This window comes from Micropterus salmoides, unplaced genomic scaffold (assembly GCF_014851395.1).
Source record: "Micropterus salmoides isolate LMB-PRFRI ecotype aquatic unplaced genomic scaffold, ASM1485139v1 Ms_hic_scaffold_2, whole genome shotgun sequence".
Classification (NCBI taxonomy): Eukaryota; Metazoa; Chordata; class Actinopteri; order Centrarchiformes; family Centrarchidae; genus Micropterus; species Micropterus salmoides.
Genome location: NW_024041150.1, coordinates 6,050,555 through 6,075,548, shown reverse-complemented (window position 1 = coordinate 6,075,548; position 24,994 = coordinate 6,050,555). Strand labels below are relative to the sequence as shown.

Genomic DNA, 24,994 nt, shown 5'->3' with positions numbered 1-24,994 from the left:
TGTGCTACAGGTCTGCAGTGTGGTCTACAGGTCAGTAGTGGACTAAAGGTCAGTAGTGTTCTACACGTCAGTAGTTTTCAACAGGTCTGCAGTGTAGTCTACAGGTCTGTACTGATCTACAGGTCAGTAGTTTTCAACAGGTCTGCAGTGTAGTCTACAGGTCAGTAGTGGACTAAAGGTCAGTAGTGGTCTACAAGTCTTTAGTGGTCTACAGGTCTGTAGTAGTATAAAAGTCAGTAGTGGTCTACAGGTCTGGTGTGGTCTGCAGGTCTGTACTGACCTACAGGTCAGTAGTCGTCTACAGGTCTGTGGTTTTTCTACAGGTCTTTTTAGTGGTCTACAGGTCTGTAGTTTTCTACAGCGAATCCCCCTAAAACAACATACAGTCCCAGCTCTCTGCAACACTGACAGGAAATCTGCTTGTTCTTGTTGGATCTCAGCTAATAATGAGCTAAAGGTTAAAAAGGGGAAACATACAGCAGACTTTACTAACTTCTACTGAAACATGTTGGTCTGATCTGTTGTGACTGTCCCTGTCACACTTTATCATTTCTGCCCCAAATTATTATCTAAAAAAGTCTGAAAACTTTAAGAGTTGTGAGGAAACCTCATTTGGTCAGAAAGTGCAGGATGCCTCCCTGCTAACAGCAGGTTGGGCTTTATGTTCATATAGACAACAGAGATTTGTCAACCAGCAGAGATTTTGTTGAACCTTCATTTGTCAGCTTTTAATTCACTGAGTTGCTCAAAGACAAACATTCACAGTTTGGTCTACAAACTGATTTTTATTGGATTTCCAGAAAATGTACAATTTCATATAAACTGACATAAACTGTGGTTTAAGATTTTATCCATATTGCCAAAAACACAACAGCTGCTGCAAAACAGCTGCTCTGAATCCCATCCTAAACAGCAGCATGCCTACCACTAAAACAGCAGAAATTACACTTAGATTAAATAAAGAGAAATAAACAACATGTTATTTATTCTTAGTCAGCAAAGAACAAAACGCTAAGAGATAAATGAACACAGTTTTGGGAAAACATACATTAAAAAACAAGTAAATTAAAACGTGTATGAGAAAATGAGTATTTATGAGAAAGTAAAAAGTGATAAAGACGTGAATGAGCTCAGTTCATCTAAAACAATATCTGCTTTGCTTCTGGGATTAAAGGAGAATAATGACAGACATCAACTTCCAGCTCCAAACTAATAAAACACATTTTATTTCCATGTGTTGAAGCCATCACAGTGAACCAGAGCAAGTTGACCAAAACATTTCCCAGCAGCCACTTCTCCCACAGCAGAGTCCAAACAGTGCTTCCTGTTCTCTACAGTTAGGTGTCTTATTGGAAATGGTCTCAGTAGATGACAGGATCTGTCTCGTCTCTATCCTTTCTATTGGCCTCCATTTCTCCTCCTGTTTCCTCCCCTTTCTCTCTCTCCCTCTTTCTCTGCCTACATGAAGCTGACTGTGGAAATGTTGTCATCATTCATACTGATGGACTGCTGATATCATTGCTGTCCATTCTGCAGCAACACACAGAGGCAAAAAGCTTGTCTATGGTCCCTTTCCTCATGAACACATACAGGACTGAGTCTGCAAGAGGACTCAACCTAAGAAATGTTTGTGACACGATGGTGACGATGTAATAATTTGTTACTAAAAGCAACATGATGAAGGGCAGGAAAGGCAGAGTGTAAATAAGCAGCAACAGAACCAAAATTCCCACAGTTCGTCGTTTTTCATCAGAGGGGACTGAGGTGGAAGCAGACAGGGCTTTGAGGGTCCCAACCAGGAAGAAGATTAACAGTGGGAAGGGAAGGAGGAAGAGGACGGCGCAGATTATGGGTGTGACCACACCATCAACAAAGAAATAGAAACGGATGGCACAGACAGCAATAATGGCCCAGACCAGGACACAGATCACCACAGAGGACTTGATGGTTCGTCTGAAGCGGTACCACAGCGGGTGGGCGATGACCAAATACCTGTAATACAAGATGGACACAAAGTCTTTGAGGAGCTTCAGAGTTATAAACTAATATAATGTTCAGACACAGAAGGAGCTCCACACATACTGGATAGACAGATAGATACCTTTCCAGGGAGATGCAGACCATGAAGTAAACACGGGTAAACAGAGCAGAGAGGTAAATGTATAAGAAGATGTTATATATCTTCTCATCCACATTTGGTGCCACCTGAACGATCATGAAGCAGAGCTGAATCAGGTCAGTAATGAGGAGGTTGATGACGTAGATGGGAACAACATGATCACTTCTCACCTGCAGGAAAACATTGGTAAAAGTCAACAAGCAGTTGGAAACATGTTGTGAAGTCCACCTCCTCCCAAATCTGTCATCTTGCTCTGCCCAGCAGCTGCAGTCAGAGCCATTTCTGACTTTTTCATCCAACAGAAATCTCAGATGTGACACACTGGCCAATCACTGCAGTAACAAGACTAAGGGCCAGATTTCCTGCAGCTTCTGCAGCAGTTTTTCAGCCACAGATATGAAGCGTTCTGTCTCAAACACATGAGCTGTATTTATTCAGACAGGAGCCGCAGTTTGAGGCTCATGTTTGTGTTTGCAAGGTGAGATGCGTGGGGATGAAAAAAAATCATCTATTGAGCTCTGATACTACGTGGGTAAATAACGAGCGGAGCCCCCATTTTAATCCAGTGGTGCTGTAGAAACATGGACCATGACAAAAGTCTTTAAAAACAGGAGTGGAGGAAGGATCAATACGTTGTGTCACATTTTATACAGCGTTGCTCATTCATCATTTAGCAGACTGGAATTTCATTAATAAATGATAAAGTGCTGAAATTCTCCTGTAGCCTATTAGGCTACTTCCAGTTTTTAAATAGGCTGTGTTTGTTCAGCTGGAACCTGACGGGACAAAAGGCCGGTGCACCTGAAGATGAAAACATGGATCAAATATAAGACGCAGTTTTCTCGTGGACCTGTGATTGTAAAGTCACAGTCCGACCCAGCAGGTCAGCCTATTAATGATTTTCTTGCAGCTGAAAATGTGTGTAGGTTCAAACTGACTGTTTTTGACTTCTATTTTACTTTAATAAAATCTGGCTCATTTTGTATTTTATGAAATGCTGTCACACACATTCAGACTCTCAGCAGCTAATAATGAAAAACTCACTTATAAAGTACATGAATAGTTTCAGCTGCACCGCAGTCATCCTCACTCAGAAATAGTCACATTATCTCCAGCATGATAACTAGATAGGAATGCTCCGATCAGTGCGACTACAGTATGAAAGATTAGACCTCTTGTTCACTGATCAGTTTTAAACAGATTAGTTTAAACAGTGATCACTATGAAGCTCAAGTGTTTCAGAGCATCTGAACCTGACAGCTGCCTTGACGTCCACAGAGTCACTGTGTCATAAAGGACAGTGCAGCCTATAGATTCTATTCTGTGCTGATGTCCAAAGATAATCCTCTGTCCATACATCGATGACAGATTGATCATAAAAGTGGTCATGTCCAAGATCATGTTTGGGTAACAAACTAATAGCTTATCTAACTGGGATTTTGATGTTTCTAACGCCGTACTAGCGTTCTAGCATGTGCTTTGATATCGACAGTCTGAATGAGGAAATGTCAGACGGCGCTTCAGGCTCCGCAGGAGGAGTCAGAGAGAAACTCAGCGTTAGTTGAAGTCAACCTCCTTCTGAGGAGGTCAGGTTCGCAGCGTAAGTTTAGAGTTTATCTGATCTCGGTCTGTGAAACTGAAAACCCAGAGTTTCCCTCATCTCAGGCTGAACATACTCAGAGTTTTCACTAAACCCACTTTCTGAATCGGGGCCCTGTTTAAACCTGCTTTAAATCTGTAATCGACTAGTCTAACCTGTTTTCTGTCTTGTTTCCATCCTGTTTTTATGCTGTTTTGCTTCGTTATCTAGTTGTTTGTTATCTCTAGTTTCTCTATTGTGGTTTATATCTTGATCTTGGTGTCTTTGTTTTGTCATGTAAAGGGCATTTGAGTACCTTTTAAAGCGTTATAGAAATAAAATGTAGTATCATTATTATAATTAAATCATTGGACAAATGAACATTTATGACCTGATGATGGCGCTAAATGAAAAGTCGGGGGATCACGAGTGTTAGTACGATTCATCCTCCATGAATGTCTCAGAAGGATTTTTAAAAATCAAACAACAAAAGGCCGAAAATTTAACTTTACTGGCTTAACTAACATTACCTGCGCGGGAGCGAATGAGAGAGCGAGAGAGATTGTTGTTATTATTTATTCTCCTGCACAGTAGCAGACAATAAGATGATCCAGCTGTAGCTCTGTGTCTGTCCTCTCTGCTCCACCTGAAGCTGTGAGCTACACTTTATCAGAGGCCTGAAATTAACTTGTGTGGATTTGTAGTGAGGTTGATCACCTGATAGGCAGAGGAGGCATTAGACATATTTCATTTCAAAATCTATGTTTGGTCCCACCCCTTCCTGGCTCAGGCGATTTCGGAGCTGGCATATAGAGGAGGCGGTTTACAAAGAGACCAGTCAGTCACTCACAGTCCACATCAGTCTCGGGCAAAATGTATAGAAATGTTGAGGGAGAAATAAAAAGTTACTCGAGGCCGGTGCAGCTTCTTCTTTTGTGCTGCTGTTACTTCTGAAGGCAGCAGTGATGATGTCTGCAGCAGGGGTGGGTACATCTAATGTAGACCTACTCTTAACTTCGCTACATTCTCCATTCAGACCTTTTATAACTTCTCCAGTCCGTAATCTGCATTTTGCTTCTTTAACCAAAATGAGCTGTGATCCAGGCTGTGCGCGCAGTTCAGCAGTAAAGCGCTTGTCACAGTCACAGAGCAGATGCAAACATTTTGAAAATCAGGCAAACACCTTCTCAGTTTAAGGCTTTATTGTTCTACTAATACAAATGAAATCCAGTGAGCGCACACCACGGCACTGGTGACCTGTTGGAAAGAAGCCTGCGTCACTCTTTAACAAGCCGGCAAGTGAAAAACTTCTTAAAAGCGTCTTAAGTTTCCGCAGAGCAAATGAAGACTTCACACTGTAACATCTACGTCAGACGATCACTGCATTGACTGAGATATATTAAAAGTGTCCTGTTGTTGAACAGAGCATCGCTTTGGACATCAGCCTGTTTCTTTTCTTTATCTAGCTATTTGTTTTATAGCGATGTCCGACGGTGAGTCCATAAACCGAAGGTCGCCGGTGAAACTAATCTTTCACTCAGCAGCTAACAGCTGTTATTGTATTTTTGAGATGCATAGAGAGAGAGAGAGAGAGAATAATTCTTTGCGTTGTGAAGATTATTTAGAGGCTTCAGGAATAATCAGATTGCATTGGCAGCCTGTTGTGCTGCAAAGCAAGCGGTTTGGTCGGCTATCTCCACAATAAAAGGCACAGGCAACAAAAGTGATATTTTAAAATGATCTTATAAACACCTTCATGGAGATTTAAAAAGGAAAATAATTGTAGAAACAGCTAAATTACAGATAACATTTGCAGGAATATTTTAATGGGCTACTTAAAAAAATAAACTCATCAAGTTGCCTGTCTGATGCAATAGACAGTCCACTTTTACTCTGATAGCCTATCTTAACCTTTCCTCATGAGGACACACAGGGGCTGTGATCCTGCACAACAAAACATGCAAGAATTAAATCCCCACACCAACATGGATAGTAGTGGTGCAGAATCCGTGGTATGGATCCCTTTCACACGGTGCGGCACGCAGGTGGACCGCGGATTGATTGCAAAGTTTATGATGAGTTATCCTGTTTGACCTCTCAAAATATCCTTTATTGTGGAAATGTCAGAGAACCCAGTTAGATTCTGAATGTGCAGAACTTTGAACATGAGCAGAAAACCTGCTGAAACACAGGAGCTATTAAAGTCCAGGAGTTTATCACTGAATTAAAATGATTTAATTTATTATTGATGAGGTAAAAAGGTGCCACATGCATTTAAAGAGGTTACCCCAATCAGTCACGTCTGCGTGTTTGTTGATTCAGCAGTGATGATATTAAAAGTTGATCTACAGGAGAAACATATCTGAAAGCTGAGAGCTGCTCTGCATTATATTCTGTTACAGTTTTAGATTTTAAATTGTTTTATTAAACCTTTATTAAACCAGAAAAACTCTTTTTCCAAGAGTGTCCTGGCCAAGGCAGGAAGTAGTACAATTGCACATTTACGATGGAAATAAATAATCAGTTACAAGGTCATAAATTATCAAAATGTTCTTAAATACTCACCACAATTCAGCAACACCTGAATTTTGTGTGTCCCTTTACATAAATAATTTCCACAATAAATTGGTGCAGAAAAGACCAGAATGCAGGAAATTAAGTGTTTAACACCCAGACATACTGGGTGTTCATACTGTCGCAGCTTTGTTGTTATAATATTATAATTAGACACATGACATTACAATTTAGCAACATCAAAATGAGACAGTTATTAGTGTTGTTGTGAGTTTTGTTGTGCCAGAGGAGAGGAAGTAGAGGACGTTTACTGTCACTTTACTGCTTTACAGACTTAACTTTGGGAAGGGGGGTGGAGGTCAATTATTATGTGAAGATATGAAGTTTTATGGGCTGGGCTAAGCCCCCAGTGTTTAAAGATCCTAAAAACGCCCCTGCCCAGCCCCCTGACACCTAGCCCCCAAACCAGATCCAGATCCTTTACAGACAGACAGACTGTAGGACAGACACACGACACAGACAGGAAATAAATAACTCTCAGTCAGAATGTACATACCATAGAATAAAGAGCATAGATGGCCACCAGGGTCAGAGGAAGGCCGACAGCAACAATTATGCATGTCACCACTTTCATGATGAAATAAAGTTTGCTGTTATAGTCATCGAGCTCAGTGTTGTCGCTGTAATCATAGCTTTGGTCCTGTGAGGTGCTGTTAAAGTAGAGACCTTCCATTCTTCAGAGTGAAACCTGTTTGAGAGATCAGGTTATTAAAGGGAGCAGGTTTTTTAATATCTACCTAACATTGTTCAGTGACATCACTAAAGCTGTGAGGTGAAGTTCACACAAACACAGTGTCCCTATAGTTTACCCACAATCATATCAAATCACAAACTGCTGTCTTTCAGTTTTATATTCCCGCACATCCATCTTCATGACTGTTTAAAGTTCTAACTCTACATATAGGAATAAAGCAATGTTACCTTTGAAAGCTGCAAGAGTTTTTGCTACTGCAAAGTCTGATGTGTTGTCCTCTGCAGCTAAACAGTCTACAGTAAATATAGTAAGTGATCACATGCAGTAGGTTCCTGTTAATCTGCACTTCCTCTTCTGAAGATGTGAGAAAGGCACAAATATGCATTATTCTGTTCTGTGGTCCTGAGATGACTGCCTGTCGTCACCTCAGCTGTAAGTTTAGATGAGCTGCTTTGAGTCTCAAACTCTTCCTGTAGGCTTGAAATGAAAAGATGGACTCTGCTTGTCTTAAAATAATGACATGGTTTCCAACGTGAACTGCTTTACCAGCACGGCAGCAAAATCCTCTCTCTGTTACACTTGTGTGTTTCAAAATCTGTGAATCACAATTTTCTAAAAAGCTCCACAGCTGATCCCAATCACCTCCTCCACTCAGACGCTCCTGTTCTCCTGCCATTCGTCACCTGATGGTTTCGTTTACTCTCTCTGCCCAGAAAACTAGTTTGTCTTTTGTATTCTCCATTACTCTCTCACTGTATCGCTCACGTGCCTTTTTTGTCTCCTCGGCTCCTGTTCCATATTCTGCACCCCAGACTCCTCAGACCACCTCAGACCACTACTCCTCTTCAGTCAGCGAGCCAGCCTCCCACCATCGTCAGCCACGCTCCCCTTTCCTCTCCAGCCTCGTTGTGTTGCTCATTAAAATACCTTGTTGTCAACAAACTTCAGAGTGTGTGTCTGCTCCTGGGTCCTCTGAAACACAAACTTAACCGTCTGCCCATCTACACCGCTACACAGGTACGTTGTGTTTGCTAACAGGCTGGACTCAAACGCAGGACTTGTTGTACCGTAAGTCTTTGCTGCAAACCAGGTGATAATGGGAGAATGAATGTGGCGGCAGGGGAATCCAGAGGAGGCGGAGAGAGAGTGGAGGTGATGGATCTATGTGGCTCAAGGAGCAAGCGAGCCTGGCAGGAAGCATACAGGAGGCAGACGGGCATGTGATGATCCTGCAGCACCAGAGACAGATGTTAGCAGACAGGTAAAGCACAGACAAGGCACAACAAGCAAAATCCACCAGAGAGCAAACTGCTGACTGAGAGAATCACTAAGGCTGAAAACACATCTGGTGAAGAGTGGATGGAAAACTGCAGTTGATGTACTGCAGGTGAGCAAACTAATGAGAGGCAGGTGAGTGAGGTGAGCAGGACGATTGGTGGATTGTGAACAGGTGTGTGGAGCCAGCAGCCAGGAGACGTGGGGGAAGGAAAGTCACGCCGACAGACACACAGATAACAAACAGGGGAGACAAAACTCTGAACGTGGACAGACTCGACCCAGCATCAAAGTTTATTCATCTAAAGGAGGAGGGCAATAAATCTGCTGAACATTATGTGCAAGAATGTGAATCTCTCCTCTGTAGCCAAACAGTACATGCAGATGTTCTGTGGGGGTTGATGAGATGCAGGACTTCCTGGTGACAGAGTGCAAAATGAATGTAGTGAATGAAAGAACAATATGGCGCCCTCTTGAGTCACGTAGGTCTGAAGAGACACGTCGCACGTAAGGCAGGACCCTGCTTGACCTCATGTTTGCAGACTGATGAAACTTTTTCCATTGCTGTAAATCAAAATGTTTCTGTTCAGCCGAGCTTCAGGAACGTGACCTCGTCCTAATTGAGCTTCAAGAGTAACTACACCTTCAAGGGAGGGGCCATAGAACAGTGAAATCCAAGCAGACACATCCAAGCTTTTTTTAAATTTCTGTATGCATTTCTGCCTCATTATGCAAATGAGGAGGGGCTGTGTCTCAAGGGGTCATCTTCTCTGCTATTGGTGGACCAGTCAGACAGGAGAGCTCCTACTCTGCCTGCAGACATCAACGATCTTGCCCCTCACACAGTCAGATGGCTTCCTTCAGTGCGCTGAGGTGTTTAACAACTCTGAAGACACTACCAGCCATGTCTTCCTTCTCTTTTCACGTAGACGCTCCGACAGACAGTGCTTTCAGTTTGCTGCATGCATGGACACAGAACTGCGGTATAGGGAGAAGCACACGGTCAGCTGGCTGCAGCTAAATCTGGAGTGCACTCGTATTCAATTCTGTATGGTAAATTCAGTTTTAACGGAGCAGAGCGAGCTGACAGGCAGAGTTAGAGACTTTTTCTGTCCGTTTCTCTCTTTACAAAGACGCATGTTGCAGTCAGAGTCTTCTCTGAAGAGGGCAATGAAGTCTCAGTAGTACCCGATGCGAGCACCACATACAACACAATTTATCAAATTACACAACAGATATAAAGTATGAAAATAAGATTGATTGGATTATACTCACAGGAAGTATAAAACCTCTTACATGGGTCTATTAAAAGTAAAGTAACACAAAAATGTCAGGGAAATTACTTTACTTAGATTTAAGTACTGCAGTTGTACATTTGAAATACCTTCCTACCTTTCTGATAGGAAGCCTTCTTGAGGTGGTATAAAACATTTCTTCTTATATTCTGATTTGAGTTGTGGACAACTATGACCACATGAATTAAAAAAATTAAACATTTCACTGCCCAAGTCAGCTATAACACAAGTCTTGTTCATCAGACTACATGCTGTACAGTATTTGTGGACAGATTTTGTCCCAGGATTTATTATGCATTTCTTCTTCTTCGTTGCATGATTTAGAATAATAAGGTGAGAAATGGGTCTGTTCTGAGTTCATCCTGCACTGCAGCAGCTAATAAAGTCCATTTAATCCCAAAAACGCTTTTCTTTTAGGCAGGCTGGAGCAGAAAACAACTCACCTTTCTCAAGTTGTACAGTAATGTCACATGTGTATGAAGGTGGATCAAACCAGCTAATCTTAAATGTCAAAGTAGAGAGGAGCCTAGTAGGCCTATTTATTTCATTCATTACACAATATGAATAAGCTATGCAGACAGTTGTAAAGAAAGAACATCTTTTTCTTCTGTTCTCTACTTGTTATAGTTACACAGTATTAGGGGTGTGGGCTGTATTAAAAGTATCCACTGTTCTCCCATGCTCTAACACACAGTAAAGATGAAATGTGTGCTGTTCTCACATTCTTCCTCTGTATGTACACATAAACAACAAGGCAGGGAAATATAAAAGGAATTTATTTTATTGTTCAGTGTACATGGTCACATCTGAAACAAACTTTACGTGCTTGATAACTCTCCCACCCCGCAGACATCTACACGTCAATACCGATTTATATTCATAGAGGCAAGTGCTATGTAGCTCCACATAGGGGACACAGGAAGTGACATATAGCACCTTCATGCGGCGTCGGAACCGCTTAGGAAATTCACAGCCGCACCGGCAGAGCTCCAGAATATGCAACTCGGCCGGCTCACACGCGGACGCGCTACAAGTGCGAGGGCCCGCCCAACGCTGCTTGCAGCTTTAATTTTCCTTTTTAAATCTCCATGAAGGTGTTTATAAGATCATTTTAAAATATCACTTTTGTTGCCTGTGCCTTTTATTGTGGAGATAGCCGACCAAACCGCTTGCTTTGCAGCACAACAGGCTGCCAATGCAATCTGATTATTCCTGAAGCCTCTAAATAATCTTCACAACGCAAAGAATTATTCTCTCTCTCTCTCTCTCTCTATGCATCTCAAAAATACAATAACAGCTGTTAGCTGCTGAGTGAAAGATTAGTTTCACCGGCGACCTTCGGTTTATGGACTCACCGTCGGACATCGCTATAAAACAAATAGCTAGATAAAGAAAAGAAACAGGCTGATGTCCAAAGCGATGCTCTGTTCAACAACAGGACACTTTTAATATATCTCAGTCAATGCAGTGATCGTCTGACGTAGATGTTACAGTGTGAAGTCTTCATTTGCTCTGCGGAAACTTAAGACGCTTTTAAGAAGTTTTTCACTTGCCGGCTTGTTAAAGTGTGACGCAGGCTGCTTTCCAGCAGGTCACCAGTGCCGTGGTGTGTGCTCACTGGATTTCATTTGTATTAGTAGAACAATAAAGCCTTAAACTGAGAAGGTGTTTGCCTGATTTTCTAAAAGTTTGCATCTGCTCTGTGACTGTGACAAGCGCCCGACCAGCGCTTTACTGCTGAACTGCGCGCACAGCCTGGATCACAGCTCATTTTGGTTAAAGAAGCAAAATGCAGATTACGGACTGGAGAAGTTATAAAAGGTCTGAATGGAGAATGTAGCGAAGTTAAGAGTAGGTCTACATTAGATGTACCCACCCCTGCTGCAGACATCATCACTGCTGCCTTCAGAAGTAACAGCAGCACAAAAGAAGAAGCTGCACCGGCCTCGAGTAACTTTTTATTTCTCCCTCAACATTTCTATACATTTTGCCCGAGACTGATGTGGACTGTGTGATTGATTGTTCTCTTAATAAACCGCCTCCTCTATATGCCAGCTCCGAAATCGCCTGAGCCAGGAAGGGGTGGGACCAAACATAGATTTTGAAATGAAATATGTCTAATGCCTCCTCTGCCTATCAGGTGATCAACCTCACTACAAATCCACACAAGTTAATTTCAGCGCCTCTGATAAAGTGCAGCTCACAGCTTCAGGTGGAGCAGAGAGGACAGACACAGAGCTACAGCTGGATCATCTTATTGTCTGCTACTGTGCAGGAGAATAAATAATAACAACAATCTCTCTCGCTCTCTCATTCGCTCCCGCGCAGGTAACGTTAGTTAAGCCAGTAAAGTTAAATTTTCGGCCTTTTGTTGTTTGATTTTTAAAAATCCTTCTGAGACATTCATGGAGGATGAATCGTACTAACACTCGTGATCCCCCGACTTTTCATTTAGCGCCATCATCAGGTCATAAATGTTCATTCGTCCAATGATTTAATTATAATAATGATACTACATTTTATTTCTATAACGCTTTTAAAGGTACTCAAATTCCCTTTACATGACAAAACAAAGACACCAAGATCAAGATATAAACCACAATAGAGAAACTAGAGATAACAAACAACTAGATAACGAAGCAAAACAGCATAAAAACAGGATGGAAACAAGACAGAAAACAGGTTAGGCTAGTCGATTACAGATTTAAAGCAGGTTTAAACAGGGCCCCGATTCAGAAAGTGGGTTTAGTGAAAACTCTGAGTATGTTCAGCCTGAGATGAGGGAAACTCTGGGTTTTCAGTTTCACAGACCGAGATCAGATAAACTCTAAACTTACGCTGCGAACCTGACCTCCTCAGAAGGAGGTTGACTTCAACTAACCCTGAGTTTCTCTCTGACTCCTCCTGCGGAGCCTGAAGCGCCGTCTGACATTTCCTCATTCAGACTGTCGATATCAAAGCACATGCTGGAACGCTAGTACGGCGTTAGAAACATCAAAATCCCAGTTAGATAAGCTATTAGTTTGTTACCCAAACATGATCTTGGACATGACCACTCAATCTGTCATCGATGTATGGACAGAGGATTATCTTTGGACATCAGCACAGAATAGAATCTATAGGCTGCACTGTCCTTTATGACACAGTGACTCTGGACGTCAAGGCAGCTGTCAGGTTCAGATGCTCTGAAACACTTACTGTGAGCTTCATAGTGATCACTGTTTAAACTAATCTGTTTAAAACTGATCAGTGAACAAGAGGCCTAATCTTTCATACTATAGTCACACTGATCGGAGCATTCCTATCTAGTTATCATGCTGGAGATAATGTGACTATTTCTGAGTGAGGATGACTGCGGTGCAGCTGAAACTATTCATGTACTTTATAAGTGAGTTTTTCATTATTAGCTGCTGAGAGTCTGAATGTGTGTGACAGCATTTCATAAAATACAAAATGAGCCAGATTTTATTAAAGTAAAATAGACGTCAAAACAGTCAGTTTGAACCTACACACATTTTCAGCTGCAAGAAAATCATTAATAGGCTGACCTGCTGGGTCGGACTGTGACTTTACAATCACAGGTCCACGAGAAAACTGCGTCTTATATTTGATCCATGTTTTCATCTTCAGGCACCGGCCTTTTGTCCCGTCAGGTTCCAGCTGAATAAACACAACCTATTTAAAAACTGGAAGTAGCCTAATAGGCTACAGGAGAATTTCAGCACTTTATCATTTATTAATGAAATTCCAGTCTGCTAAATGATGAATGAGCAACGCTGTATAAAATGTGACACAACGTATTGATCCTTCCTCCACTCCTGTTTTTAAAGACTTTGTCATGGTCCACGTTGGCACCCATCCATGTTTCTACAGCACCACTGGATTAAAATGGGGGCTCTGCTCGTTATTTACCCACGTAGTATCAGAGCTCAATAGATGATTTTTTTTCATCCCCACGCAGGCGCTTCCATCAGGTTCAACATACCTGAGTTGATTGAACTAATTCTGATCATCTGTTCAGGAAACTAAAACTCAGACTTTCCCAGCTCACTCCCACCTTCTGTTAACATGTCTCCTCTTCTTATTTGTGCGATCCTCCCTGAAATGCTGATTCAAGGAGGAGAGATTCTCACCTTACAAACACAAACATGAGCCTCAAACTGCGACTCCAGTCTGGATAAATCCAGGTCATGTGTTTGAGACAGAACGCTTCATATCTGTGGCTGAAAAACTGCTGCAGAAGCTGCAGGAAATCTGGCCCTTAGTCTTGTTCCTGCAGTGATTGGCCAGTGGGTCACATCTGAGATTTCTGTTGGATGAAAAAGTCAGAAATGGCTCTGACTGCAGCTGCTGGGCAGAGCAGGATGACAGATTTGGGAGGAGGTGGACTTCACAACATGTTTCCAACTGCTTGTTGACTTTTACCAATGTTTTCCTGCAGGTGAGAAGAGATCATGTTGCTCCCATCTACGTCATCAACCTTCTCATTACCGACCTGATTCAGCTCTGCTGCATGATTGCTGATGTGGCACCAACTGTGGATGAGATTATATCTGACATCTTCATGTATATTTACTTCTCTGCTCTGTTTGCCAGTGTTTACTTCATGGTCTGCGTCGCCCTGGAAAGGTATCTGTCTGTCTATCCAGTATGTGTGCAGCTCCTTCTGTGTCTGAACATTATATTAGTTTATAACTCTGAAGCTCCTCAAAGACTTTGTGTCCATCTTGTATTACAGGTATTTGGTCATCGCCCACCCACTGTGGTACCGCTTCAGACGAACCATCAAGACCTCTGTGGTGGTCTGTGTCCTGGTCTGGGTCCTTTCTCCTGTCTGTGCCGTCCGTTTCTATTTCTTTGTTGAAAATCTGGGGACATACATAATGTCCTCTTCCTCCTTCCCTTCCTGCTGTTAATCTTCTCCCTGGTTGGGACCCTCAAATCCCTGTCTGCTTCCACCTCGGTCCCCTCTGATGAAAAACGACGAACTATGGGAGTTTTGGTTCTGTTGCTGCTTATTTACACGCTGCTGTTCCTGCCCAGCATCATATTCTACCTGGATGTAATTCATGACAATTTCATTCTGTGTCTTATGATTGTCAGGTTCAGTCCTCTTGCAGACTCAGTCCTGTATGTGTTCATGAGGAAAGGGTTCATAGACAAGCTTTTGGCCTCTGTGTGTTGCTGCAGAATGGACAGCAATGATATCAGCAGTTCATCAGTATGAATGATGACAACATTTCCAAAGTCAGCTTCATGTAGGCAGAGAAAGAGGGAGAGAGAGAAAGGGGAGGAAACAGGAGGAGAAATGGAGGCCAATAGAAAGGATAGAGACGAGACAGATCCTGTCATCTACTGAGACCATTTCCAATAAGACACCTAACTGTAGAGAACAGGAAGCACTGTTTGGACTCTGCTGTGGGAGAAGTGGCTGCTGGGAAATGTTTTGGTCAACTTGCTCTGGTTCACTGTGATGGCTTCAACACATGGAAATAAAATGTGTTTTATTAGTTTGGAGCTGGAAGTTGATGTCTGTCATTATTCTCCTTTCATCCCAGAAGCAAAGCAGATATTATTTTAGATCAATTGAATCCTTGAGAAGAATTATTCTTGATGCTTTTCTTAAAGTTACTTATTTAAATTAATTGTTATTATTCCAGCTCTCGTGGCTGTGCTGTGTTGCTTATTTAGTGTGCGTGACTGTTTTTTGTTTTCATTTCTCTCTTAGTTGTCTTTGTATGTCAGCTGTTTTTTGCTGCTGTTCGGCTGGTTGTCTTTTATTATTACTATTTTTTGTTTGTTTGTTTTGTTGTTGTTTTTCTCCTCCCCAAGCCCCCCCTCTCTGTTCTGTTGCAGGTTTTGTTGCTTTCTGCAATTGGTGTTTCCCACAACTTTTCCCTGTTGTCCCCACCTTCCATCCCCTTCTCTTACAGGTCTTGTCCTTTCTCTGTGCTGCCTGTTTGTGCCCCCCATCCCCGTGTCTGCCCCCCTGTCCGGCCCGGTGACAAATCAATACATAATTAAATAAATAATAAAACAGACAAAGGAGTATATTAATACTCTCTTGTTAAAGTAAAATCTGTCTGGCACAATATGGTATCCAGGTCATCATACTCTATACCAGGCTGAGTATAGAGTATTTCAGAATCTGCTGATCTACTGGGATTTTCACACTCAACCATCTCTAGGGTTTACAGAGAAAGGTCCGAAAAAGAGAAAATATCCAGTGAGCAGCAGTTGTGTGGACGAAAATGCAACAACACCTTGTTGAAAGTATGTCACGAAGAAGTAAGACCGTTCTGAAAGCAACAGCGGATCCAGGCCGGAAGGGGTAAACCAGGGCGAAAGTAACACGGGACGAAAGTAACACGGGACAAAAGCAACACAGCGATTTTCTCAGAGCCCTGACTGCATTTGGAGTCCAAGCTGTGACAGCACCTTCAGCGCGCAACCCTTGATGGAGCGGCCAAATATCACATGATTTCGTCATTGTTTCCCGCGGCCGTCTTCGTAAAAAACTGCTTTCGAGCACGGCAAGTAAATTTCTGAAACAGTACTGTTTGTATTGTTTCAAATTACAAGTTGTGTCTCTTGTTTATATGAGAAGCCGCCTAGGCCAAAATTTAATACTTTGCATGCACGTTCATACATACTCCCTTGCACATACACACATACTTACCCTCACATATACACATACTTAAACTCACACATAGATACATACTAAGCTTGCGCATACAAAAATACTCACCTTGCGGATACATACATACTTACAAATGACAGTATGTATGTATGTGCGAACGTGTATGTATGTATGATCAAGCATTATTAGGCGGCTTCTCATATATTGCTGTTATTCTCAAGAATAACGTCATTTTAGCTACAACTGCATTGGAACAGGTCAGGATTAAATCTTAAAATATTGTATCAAGTGGTGTGTATTAATACTTCTCATCATCAACTCTGAGTACAGATGTGGTGTGTAGTCCACACATACAGGGTAACCTCGAGTTAACCACGAACAAAACCTGCTTGGAGCAGTTTAAAGATGCAGCGTAAACTGCCATGGCAACAGACCTCGGCTAACATCTATCTGCCTTTCATAGTACGGGTTACTCGGGAAATTGCACCCGATGTCACAAAGTTACTCCTGAAGTTACCTTGATAAGCCACCCAGCAAGCAATAGACATTTAGTCTGACTATGAGTACTTCTATCCACAATAACCTTACATTTGGTTACATGACATTTTTGCCAAAATAACTTAGATGTTAATGCAGGTGATTTTTGTATTTCGTATTTTCATGTTTCTCTTATACAGTCTGTCTGTCTGTCTGTAAAGGATCTTGATCTGGCTTTGGGGCTAAAGGAAAAAGTGGCCTTGATGTGATGATACTATCATTCAAATCCCTTTGAACAGTGTACGCTAGTTTTCCATTATTGAACACAGCCCTGATAAGTGCAGTTGAAATCTACCTGTTCAATTTGTGGCAGTTTAACACTGCTTTGCTTATCAGTTGAATATTGAAGCCAGATTTCTTCCTTTTATCAATATCAATAAGTCTTTGGGCTGAGAGTGCGGTCACTACCATAAATACTTTTTTCATAAGTTCAATAATATTACTGCAGTAACTTGGAGAGAATATTATAAATCAAATAAACAATACATAGCCTTCCTAGACTTTTACTGATCCCTGGGATTAAAACTACAGCATGAAATCAGTGAGGTGTTTTAGTGTTTGGGCTGCTGTATTTTCTGTAAACCACCAGATGTCACTGTGTCAGCTGAGTTCAGGCTTCAAATCTTTCAACACGAACCAGAGGAAAGCCCAAAGCTGCATAAAGCTCTGTTCAGCCCAAACTGGTTCTGATTGTCCAGGGTCACTGAGTCTTTTGCTGTTTACAATAAATGAAGACATTTAGAAATGTTATTCTACCTTTATTTATCTGCCACATTAGATTCATTCGGCAGAGAACAGTGCTCACTTTTTTACTCTGCTAGTATTCACACAGTTACACACATTCACACCTGGAAGCTCCACATTATTGCAGAATGTTTGGATGCAGAGGACAAAACATCTCACTGTGGCAGAGGGAACTCGTTCAGGGGACGGTATCATGAAGTTCAATTTCTATTTGGGTCACCTTCACTGAGCCCAACTTTGGTGATCCTGGATGACTATTAGGCCGTACAAGTAGCATTTGTTGATTCAGTCTGTTGTTCTGATGTACTTTACATACACTGTGTTCATGCCTGCCTTCATTTCTTTAGAAGCAGGTTTTCATGCAAAGCACAAAGCATCAACTATTTATAGAACTCATGCAGGTCATTGTTGTCATGCAGCTTTCAACGGGACATTTTCAGACCTTTTTTTATTCTAGATATGTAAAGATTTTTTAAAGAAAACAGAATTGCAAAAAATTAATAAGATGATTGTGCAGCAGTGCCTGTCTGATCAGCACCGGAGGTCAAGTACGCCATTCACACCAACCCAAACAAACCGCACCAAGGAGGTAAACGCTCCAGGGTTCAGTTCAACTAGACTAAACTAGTGTGTAAATGCACCCTTAAATTTACATTCATACATTTTGACCGGGACATTTTTCATGGACTCAAACGATGAATGGGCAACCGACTTTACAGAAAGACTGACTGCTCACAGCACCACAGAATAATGTCATTTTATCCTCACTATTTACCTCGTGAGTTTACACAACAGACTGTGATTCTTGCTTATGTGTATGATGGATAGAGCTCAGAAAACTGCCAGGGACCTGCCTCCCCTTCTATACCAGGTTCAACAGGACTGAGCCCGTGGAGGAATGGACCCCGACTAACGCCAGCTACACCCACCATCCTCTCCAAGCTACACCTGAAAAAGCTTCTGGACCAGACAGGCTGAAGAGCCGCATTCTGAGGGAGTGCCGGGCTTAGCAGTTGTTCCTGAACACCAGCTTGTTCCCCGGGTCATGGAAGGAGCCAACCATCATCCCTGTTCCCATAATGCCACCCGCCAACACCATGAATGAATTCAGGCCTGTGGCAATCACCTCCAACCTCTGCAAATGCATGGAGAGGGTGGATGTGGGGGAGCTTTCCACCATGGTGGGTGAGAGTCTGGAGCCGCTTCAGTTTGCCTCCAAGGTGAAACGGGGAGTGGGGAATGCCAGCCTATGTCCTGGAAACTGTAGCTATGCACCGCAAACACAGTAAACACAAACACACTTCAACACAACACTGGCTTTATGGATTAGAAATGTTTTAATGGATGGACCCCAACATGTCATTGTGAATGGTCTTAAATCCAATGACATAGTTTGAAATACTGGGGTCCCACAGGGCTGTGTCTTGTCCCCCATCTTCTTCTCCATATAACAAGCAACATCACCGGCAACGGACTGACACATTTTAAGTCGTATAGTTAAGTAGTAGTAGTAGTAGTTAAGTGTGCTGCTTGACAGACAAACGCTCCCTCTCCACATTTAGGCAGGATGTGGACATCATGGTTGTTCAGTTCCAGGAGACCTCCCTGGAACTGAACATCAGTAAGACGAATAGCTGTGTTGCGGGTGGTGCTGGGCACCTGATACCTCAAACCCTCTCTGAACCACTCAGGATGGAGGGGCAGGTGGTGGAACAGGTCGAGGGCTATAAATACACTGGACACTGAGATCAACCACCACCTGTCCTTCACACAGCAGATGGGGTCAACAGAAACATTAACGCATGTTCCTCCTGACAAGGCTGAAAGGTTTTAATGTCAGACAGGAGATTTTAACAACAGTATACTGGTCACTTATTGAATCAGTTTTCAAATCCAACATTGCATCCTGGTACAACTTCCTCACAGAGAGAAGCAAGAAAAAACTCACTAAATCACTAAACATGCAACACAAATCACGGGCACCACTCTAATTTAACTTTCAGACCTTTACAGCCACAGAATTAAAAGAACAGCAGACTCCATCAGGATCCTTCAACACTCCTTTCAGCTGCTCAGGTCATTAGTGACCTTTTAGTTTCGTGTCCTGCAACAACTTCACAGTGGGAATGTAGACTACAACATGCTGTATATTCTGTCTCCGTCATCCGAGCAACACACACCAGTACACTGAGACGGCCATGGCTAAAGCGAGGAAGACGGGAGCGAGAGCGTCTCCAAGTTTGAGTCACAAAACTTCTCCAGGAGTTGGACAGTGTGTGGCCAGTATCGGTCTTTGACAGATACTGATACCACCCGCTGGCTGGAAGTGGACCCATCCAGCGTTCAGAGTCTCTTCAAAAAGAGTCCACAGGCCCAGAGGACTGCCAGCTTTTTTTGCTGTGCAGAGGAACCAACACCAACACGGTGTCTTATAATCCAACGGTCTTTAAACACATCCCAGCCTTGTGGGAGAAGTCTGTTATAACACCAGTGCCTAAAAAAGCTCTCTGCTACAGTGAATAATGACTTTCGTCCCATAGCTTTGACTTCTATTGTTTGAGAAACTTGTCCCAGCCCAAGGTGGAAATGGAGCCAGCGTTAAACATCTCCCCTTTCTTCAAGTAAGGAAAACTTCACTTGTATTAACAAATTGTGAACTAAACCAAAGACATGGTTACACAATCACTTGAACATAACTGGGCTCTGAAAGCAATTAAAGAAGCTTCTTGACCCCGAGCTTCAGTTTGACTTGTCGACAGTGGTCCAGAAAGGCTACCAGCTTGGCATCATGGTCTTTGCCTGCCTCTTCCTCGCTGTCTCCACAGCCTACGATGAGGATATCATCAGCTATAGGCTCCACCCCCTCAAGCCCTTCCAGCAGCTCGTGTTGTTTTCACTGGTAGACCTCCGGGGCAACTGACACACCAAACGGGAGTTTCACCTCTTCCTGCCCCAGGGTGTCCAGAAGGTGGTCATGAGGCTGCCTCATCCAGCTTGTCCTGCAGAAAAGCATCTCTTGCGTCCACCAGTGTGAAGATTTTGGCGTTTGGCAGTTTATAAAGCACATCCTCCAGTGAGTGCATGATATCATGCATCCTGAGCGCTGGGTGGAGATGATGAGGCTGTAAGCATATGTGCAGCTTATCTTTTTTTTGACTGTGACTGTCTTGCTGATCCAATCTGTGGACTCACTGTGATGTGGCCCTCTGCTTCATATCTGTGGAGCTGAGCCTTCACAGCTTCCTTCATGGCCACCGGGATGTTGTGTGGTGCACACTGCACCGGCTGAACAGCTGGGTCCAACTCAAAGTGCACCTCCACAGGGTTGGTGAAGACATCATGAGATGCTCTGATGACCGTACTTCTGGTGAGAGGCACGGCAAGGCTGTCATCCACCATGTTCAGCCCTTCTACTCTGAGCTCATCTGGGATGGAGAAGTGTAGGAGCTCCATCTCCTCTGATGTGCACAACCTCAAAATCCAGGTCATATTTGCAGCCCTGTACAACACACTCTGAGGTAAAGACCCCTAAAGATTCCAGTCCTTGGTCTGAGTAAAGTTTCAGAGTGGTGCTACAAGGTTTTAATTTCTCTCTAGGACCTAGTCTCCTATTGTCTCTGAGACTCAGGACATTGCACGTAGCTCCTCTGTAGTTTTCCATTTAGCCCAAGAATGACAAACCATTTTTTGCCTTTTGTTCTCACTGCACCGATGCTCTCTGTTGCATACACATCATTTGTTTCCAAGACCGTGTATCTTTGTCTGTTCTTCAACCCCTCAAATGCATGGAGTTTCCCATCTTATTCTTACTTTTCTCACACAGTCCTGCCAAATGATTGGCTGTGCCACAGGCATTGCAGGCCTTAACACATGCTAAAAGGCACAAAGCATTTGTCAGGGGCCCGAAGCTCTGAACAGCCTGCCTGAGGAAATCAGGGCAGCTGAGTAAGTGAACTCTTTTAAGTCCCTTCTTAAAACATACTTTAATAGAAGAGCATTTCCTGATTTTATTTAATTTTATTCTATTTATGTTTATATATATTTATATTTACTTGTAACATGTAATTTTTGTCTCTTAAGTGTTTTCTTGCTTTTGCCGTGTATTTGTTTTTATGTGTTTTATATCCTTTGCACTTGTTAAAGCACTTTGTAACTTGTTTTTGGAAAGTGCTCTATAAATAAAGATTATTATTATTAGTAGTAGTAATATATGCTGGGCAGCGTTCTTTTCCCCAGCCCTATGATGTGCCACTGTATTTGCATGTGGAGAAACCCTCACCCTGTGCTCTGTTGCGGTCTCTTCTTTCTGTAATGCAGGCTGATCTTTTGTAAATTTGTTTCCCTATGACATTTACAGTGTCCAAGTGAGATCTCTCATGCTCCATGGATCTCAGCTTTGCATCAACAGTAGGCTACTGGCTAGCATTAAGTCCTTTTCCCTTAGCATCCGCCAAGAACTATTTTGTCCCTGATTAACTCATCTCTCCAGGCTCCATATTCACATGTTGCCGCTTTTTCCCTGAGTTGAGCCTCAACAGTCTGTTGTTGTTGACAGCAGTCAATTGACTCATGAAAAGTCATCTCCAGGTCCACACGTCATGTTTTCAGAAAGATTTACATCATTGCAGACTGTGTGGAGACAGAGGACAAAACAGACTCTGTGAATGTAAATGAACATGCAAACTGTAACAAGCTGTCTCCTCTAAACCATCTTGTGCGGAGAGATGTGAGCTTAGTCATATCTGAGTTGAATTAGTTGTGTGAATGTATGTTTGCAGAATTGTAAATCATTTTTCAACAGCTGGCTTGCTGATGTGACTGCCGTTCAGCCTCACATCAGATCTAACGAACATGTCCACACATCATCAGGAAGTGTTGTTGTTATTTTAAAGAGGTGGTATTCTGCTTTTAGGCTTTTTTCCCTCTCCTTTATTGAGTTTTATTTCTTTTTTGTGCATGTAACAGGTTTGCAAAGTGAAAAAGCCCAAAGTCCAGCCCAAAGGGAGTTCCCATCTCCCACAGAAAACTCTGCTCTGAACTGCCTGAAAACAGCTCGTTTGTAGTCCAGCCTTTACTTCCCTTTCTTGTGATGTCACAATGAAAATACGTCATACGTCATAATGCTCGCTGAGCGACTAGTCTGACACGCCCTCAAAAACAGCGGTGGAAAAACACTCACACAGCTCTCCTCTCCCTTCCAAACACTAGCTACCCTCCAGGCAGTCAGTGGACATAAAGTTGTTCCTGTGATGTAGAGACAGAGCTCAGTTAAAACTTTATGGATACAGATTAATAACTCACTCACACGTGCAGTATGACAAAAATATGGTGTTTTTTGACAATTAAACCATGTAAACCTGTTCTGGAACAACCCCTAAATAGGATTTTGAACCTGAAAATGAGCACAATACCACCTCTTTAATGTTTATTGTTTTGATAAATAATACCAGCAGGGGCCTGTAACTTCGGGGTTAACCCTGGGTTTCCAGTACCACGAAGGTGGTTCACTTTGGCAATTTACGCTGCATCTCTAAACTGCTCCGAAGAGCAGCTTAAGGAAGAAAAACTCTTTTTATAAAAACTCCCGTGTTTGTGTGGACTAGGCCATAGAGACATTAGAGAATAAAAACAATCATGGAAGATTGAATAAAGAACATGAGGTAAATGGTATGTATTTGAATATTGGACAAATGCTAAAGTGCCAACTGCTCATCAGAACGGAGATAAACATTCATTCGTTCACATTCACACAGTGATGGCACAGCCACCAGGAGCAGTTTGGGGTGTCTTGTCCACGGACAACATACAGACTGGGGGAAACTTCCGGTTAGTGGACAACTGCTCTGCCCCCTGAGCCACAGCTGCTGGTAAAGAAAGCAAGGTGGTGCTTAGAAATTTCAGGAATGGAGTCTAGTAAAAGCTCACAAAGTTCTTACTTCATACCTTTTTACTTCATTCTGTATTTGTTATTAATTTGCTGTTTGTGCTGATTAAACATTAATGCTAACATTATCTGATGTTTTATTCCAGTAAATGATGACAGCTAAGAAATTAAAGTTCATGAAACATAATCAGCATCATTAAGTAGACAGATTTTAAAGGTATGATTAGATTTTTTTTAAATCCTGATTTCCTTAGAAAGAGAAATAAGCTGCTGGAAAGCAGAAGAAAACATCAACAGGTGTGACATCACTGTGGCCATTTAATGTCAGCAGGTCACATGCACATTTCTTAGTCAAATACATTTTGAGGAGTGTGACAGGTTTTTCTCCCGCTAACATTTTGTGTTATATTTCCATGATGCATCATTTCCATATTCACGTCACTCCTTTTCCTTAGAAGAGCAGCTGTAGATCATCATCAGCCTGCCGCTTGTTATCACTTCCCATATTTGAGGTTTGGATGCAGAGGACAAACATCGGCCACTGGTGTAGGAACTCATTCAGGTGGGTCTCTCAGCTTTTAAAAGTAAATTTGAACAGATTACTTTTTTCTTCTATGTAGAGCGTATTAAACAGATAAATGAACATGCAAACTGTAACAAGCAGACAGCTTTGGACTGTAGGTGGACAGGATACTGAGGTTAAACCAGTTAGGTTTTATTTCCTGTGGGGTATTTTCACTCTCTTTCCTTAAAACACTTTAAGGTGAAAACATACAATAAAGAAAGTGTTTTAAATTAAAATCAGATAAAGAAAGAATGATGAAAATGAGATGTTACCTGCAGCTCTTGGTGTGCAGCTCTGTGAGCAGTCAGCCACTGTGAGCCAGTCCCAAACACTCAACAATCGTTACATCTTTTCATGGTCACATAATTCTTAAATCAGCTAATATATATCCTATGTTTGTTTTAACAATTCATACATTTTTCTGAAATCTTATAGGGCCATTTGTTCTTCACTCTTTACTTTGATGTCAGGAATATTATTTTTTTTACATTGGCACTGACATTTTTATATCTATTTCCAGTTATTGAGTTTTTATTGTAGTTGAGTTGTTGTAAACACTACTGTTGCTGTCAATATGTAATATATTCAATACTGTTCTGAATTTAATGATAATTTTTTAAATTGCTGATAAAGAGGAAGTCGGAGGAATAGGCTTAGAATTTTACCAATGTTGTTATACTTATTTTAAGGCACAAGGCTTTTTTTTATAATAAAATAATAATTAATAATCCTAGTTCAAGTGCAAAGATTTGAGTCAAATTACATAGAAAAGATCAGACCTCTTGACGCCCGTGAAACTTTTCTCCCCCAAACAGAGCATGGAAGTGAACAGAGCACCTTTGTTTATCTGTGTATAGAAGTAACGTTAGCTGTCGGTGTGTTGGCGTGTTAGCTGGCAGCTGATGTTACTTCTACAGGCAGGCGACACACAGTAATATACACAACAACTGTGCTGCTCTCTTTGCAACAATCCACAACAAGCACATTGCGGAATCGAAGGTGTCCTGTAGGCACTAACGGTGTCTGAACGGGGGGGCTCGTCACGGATGAGGTCATAAAGTGAAAGGTCATTTTATTTACTGTTAATT

General features: G+C 42.1%; 1 protein-coding gene across 1 annotated transcript; it reads right to left on the bottom strand.

Moving 5' to 3' along the window:
- Positions 1 to 1,425: 1,425 nt before the first annotated feature.
- LOC119911386 (mas-related G-protein coupled receptor member X4-like) lies at positions 1,426 to 7,385 on the bottom strand. Its single transcript, XM_038730274.1, has 4 exons — positions 7,194 to 7,385; positions 6,769 to 6,960; positions 2,102 to 2,289; positions 1,426 to 1,992 (listed from the first exon to the last, which is right to left on the bottom strand). Exons 2-4 carry the CDS (start codon positions 6,943 to 6,945, stop codon positions 1,494 to 1,496), a joined length of 864 nt encoding a protein of 287 aa, XP_038586202.1. The 5' UTR covers positions 6,946 to 6,960; positions 7,194 to 7,385; the 3' UTR covers positions 1,426 to 1,493.
- Positions 7,386 to 24,994: the final 17,609 nt, after the last annotated feature.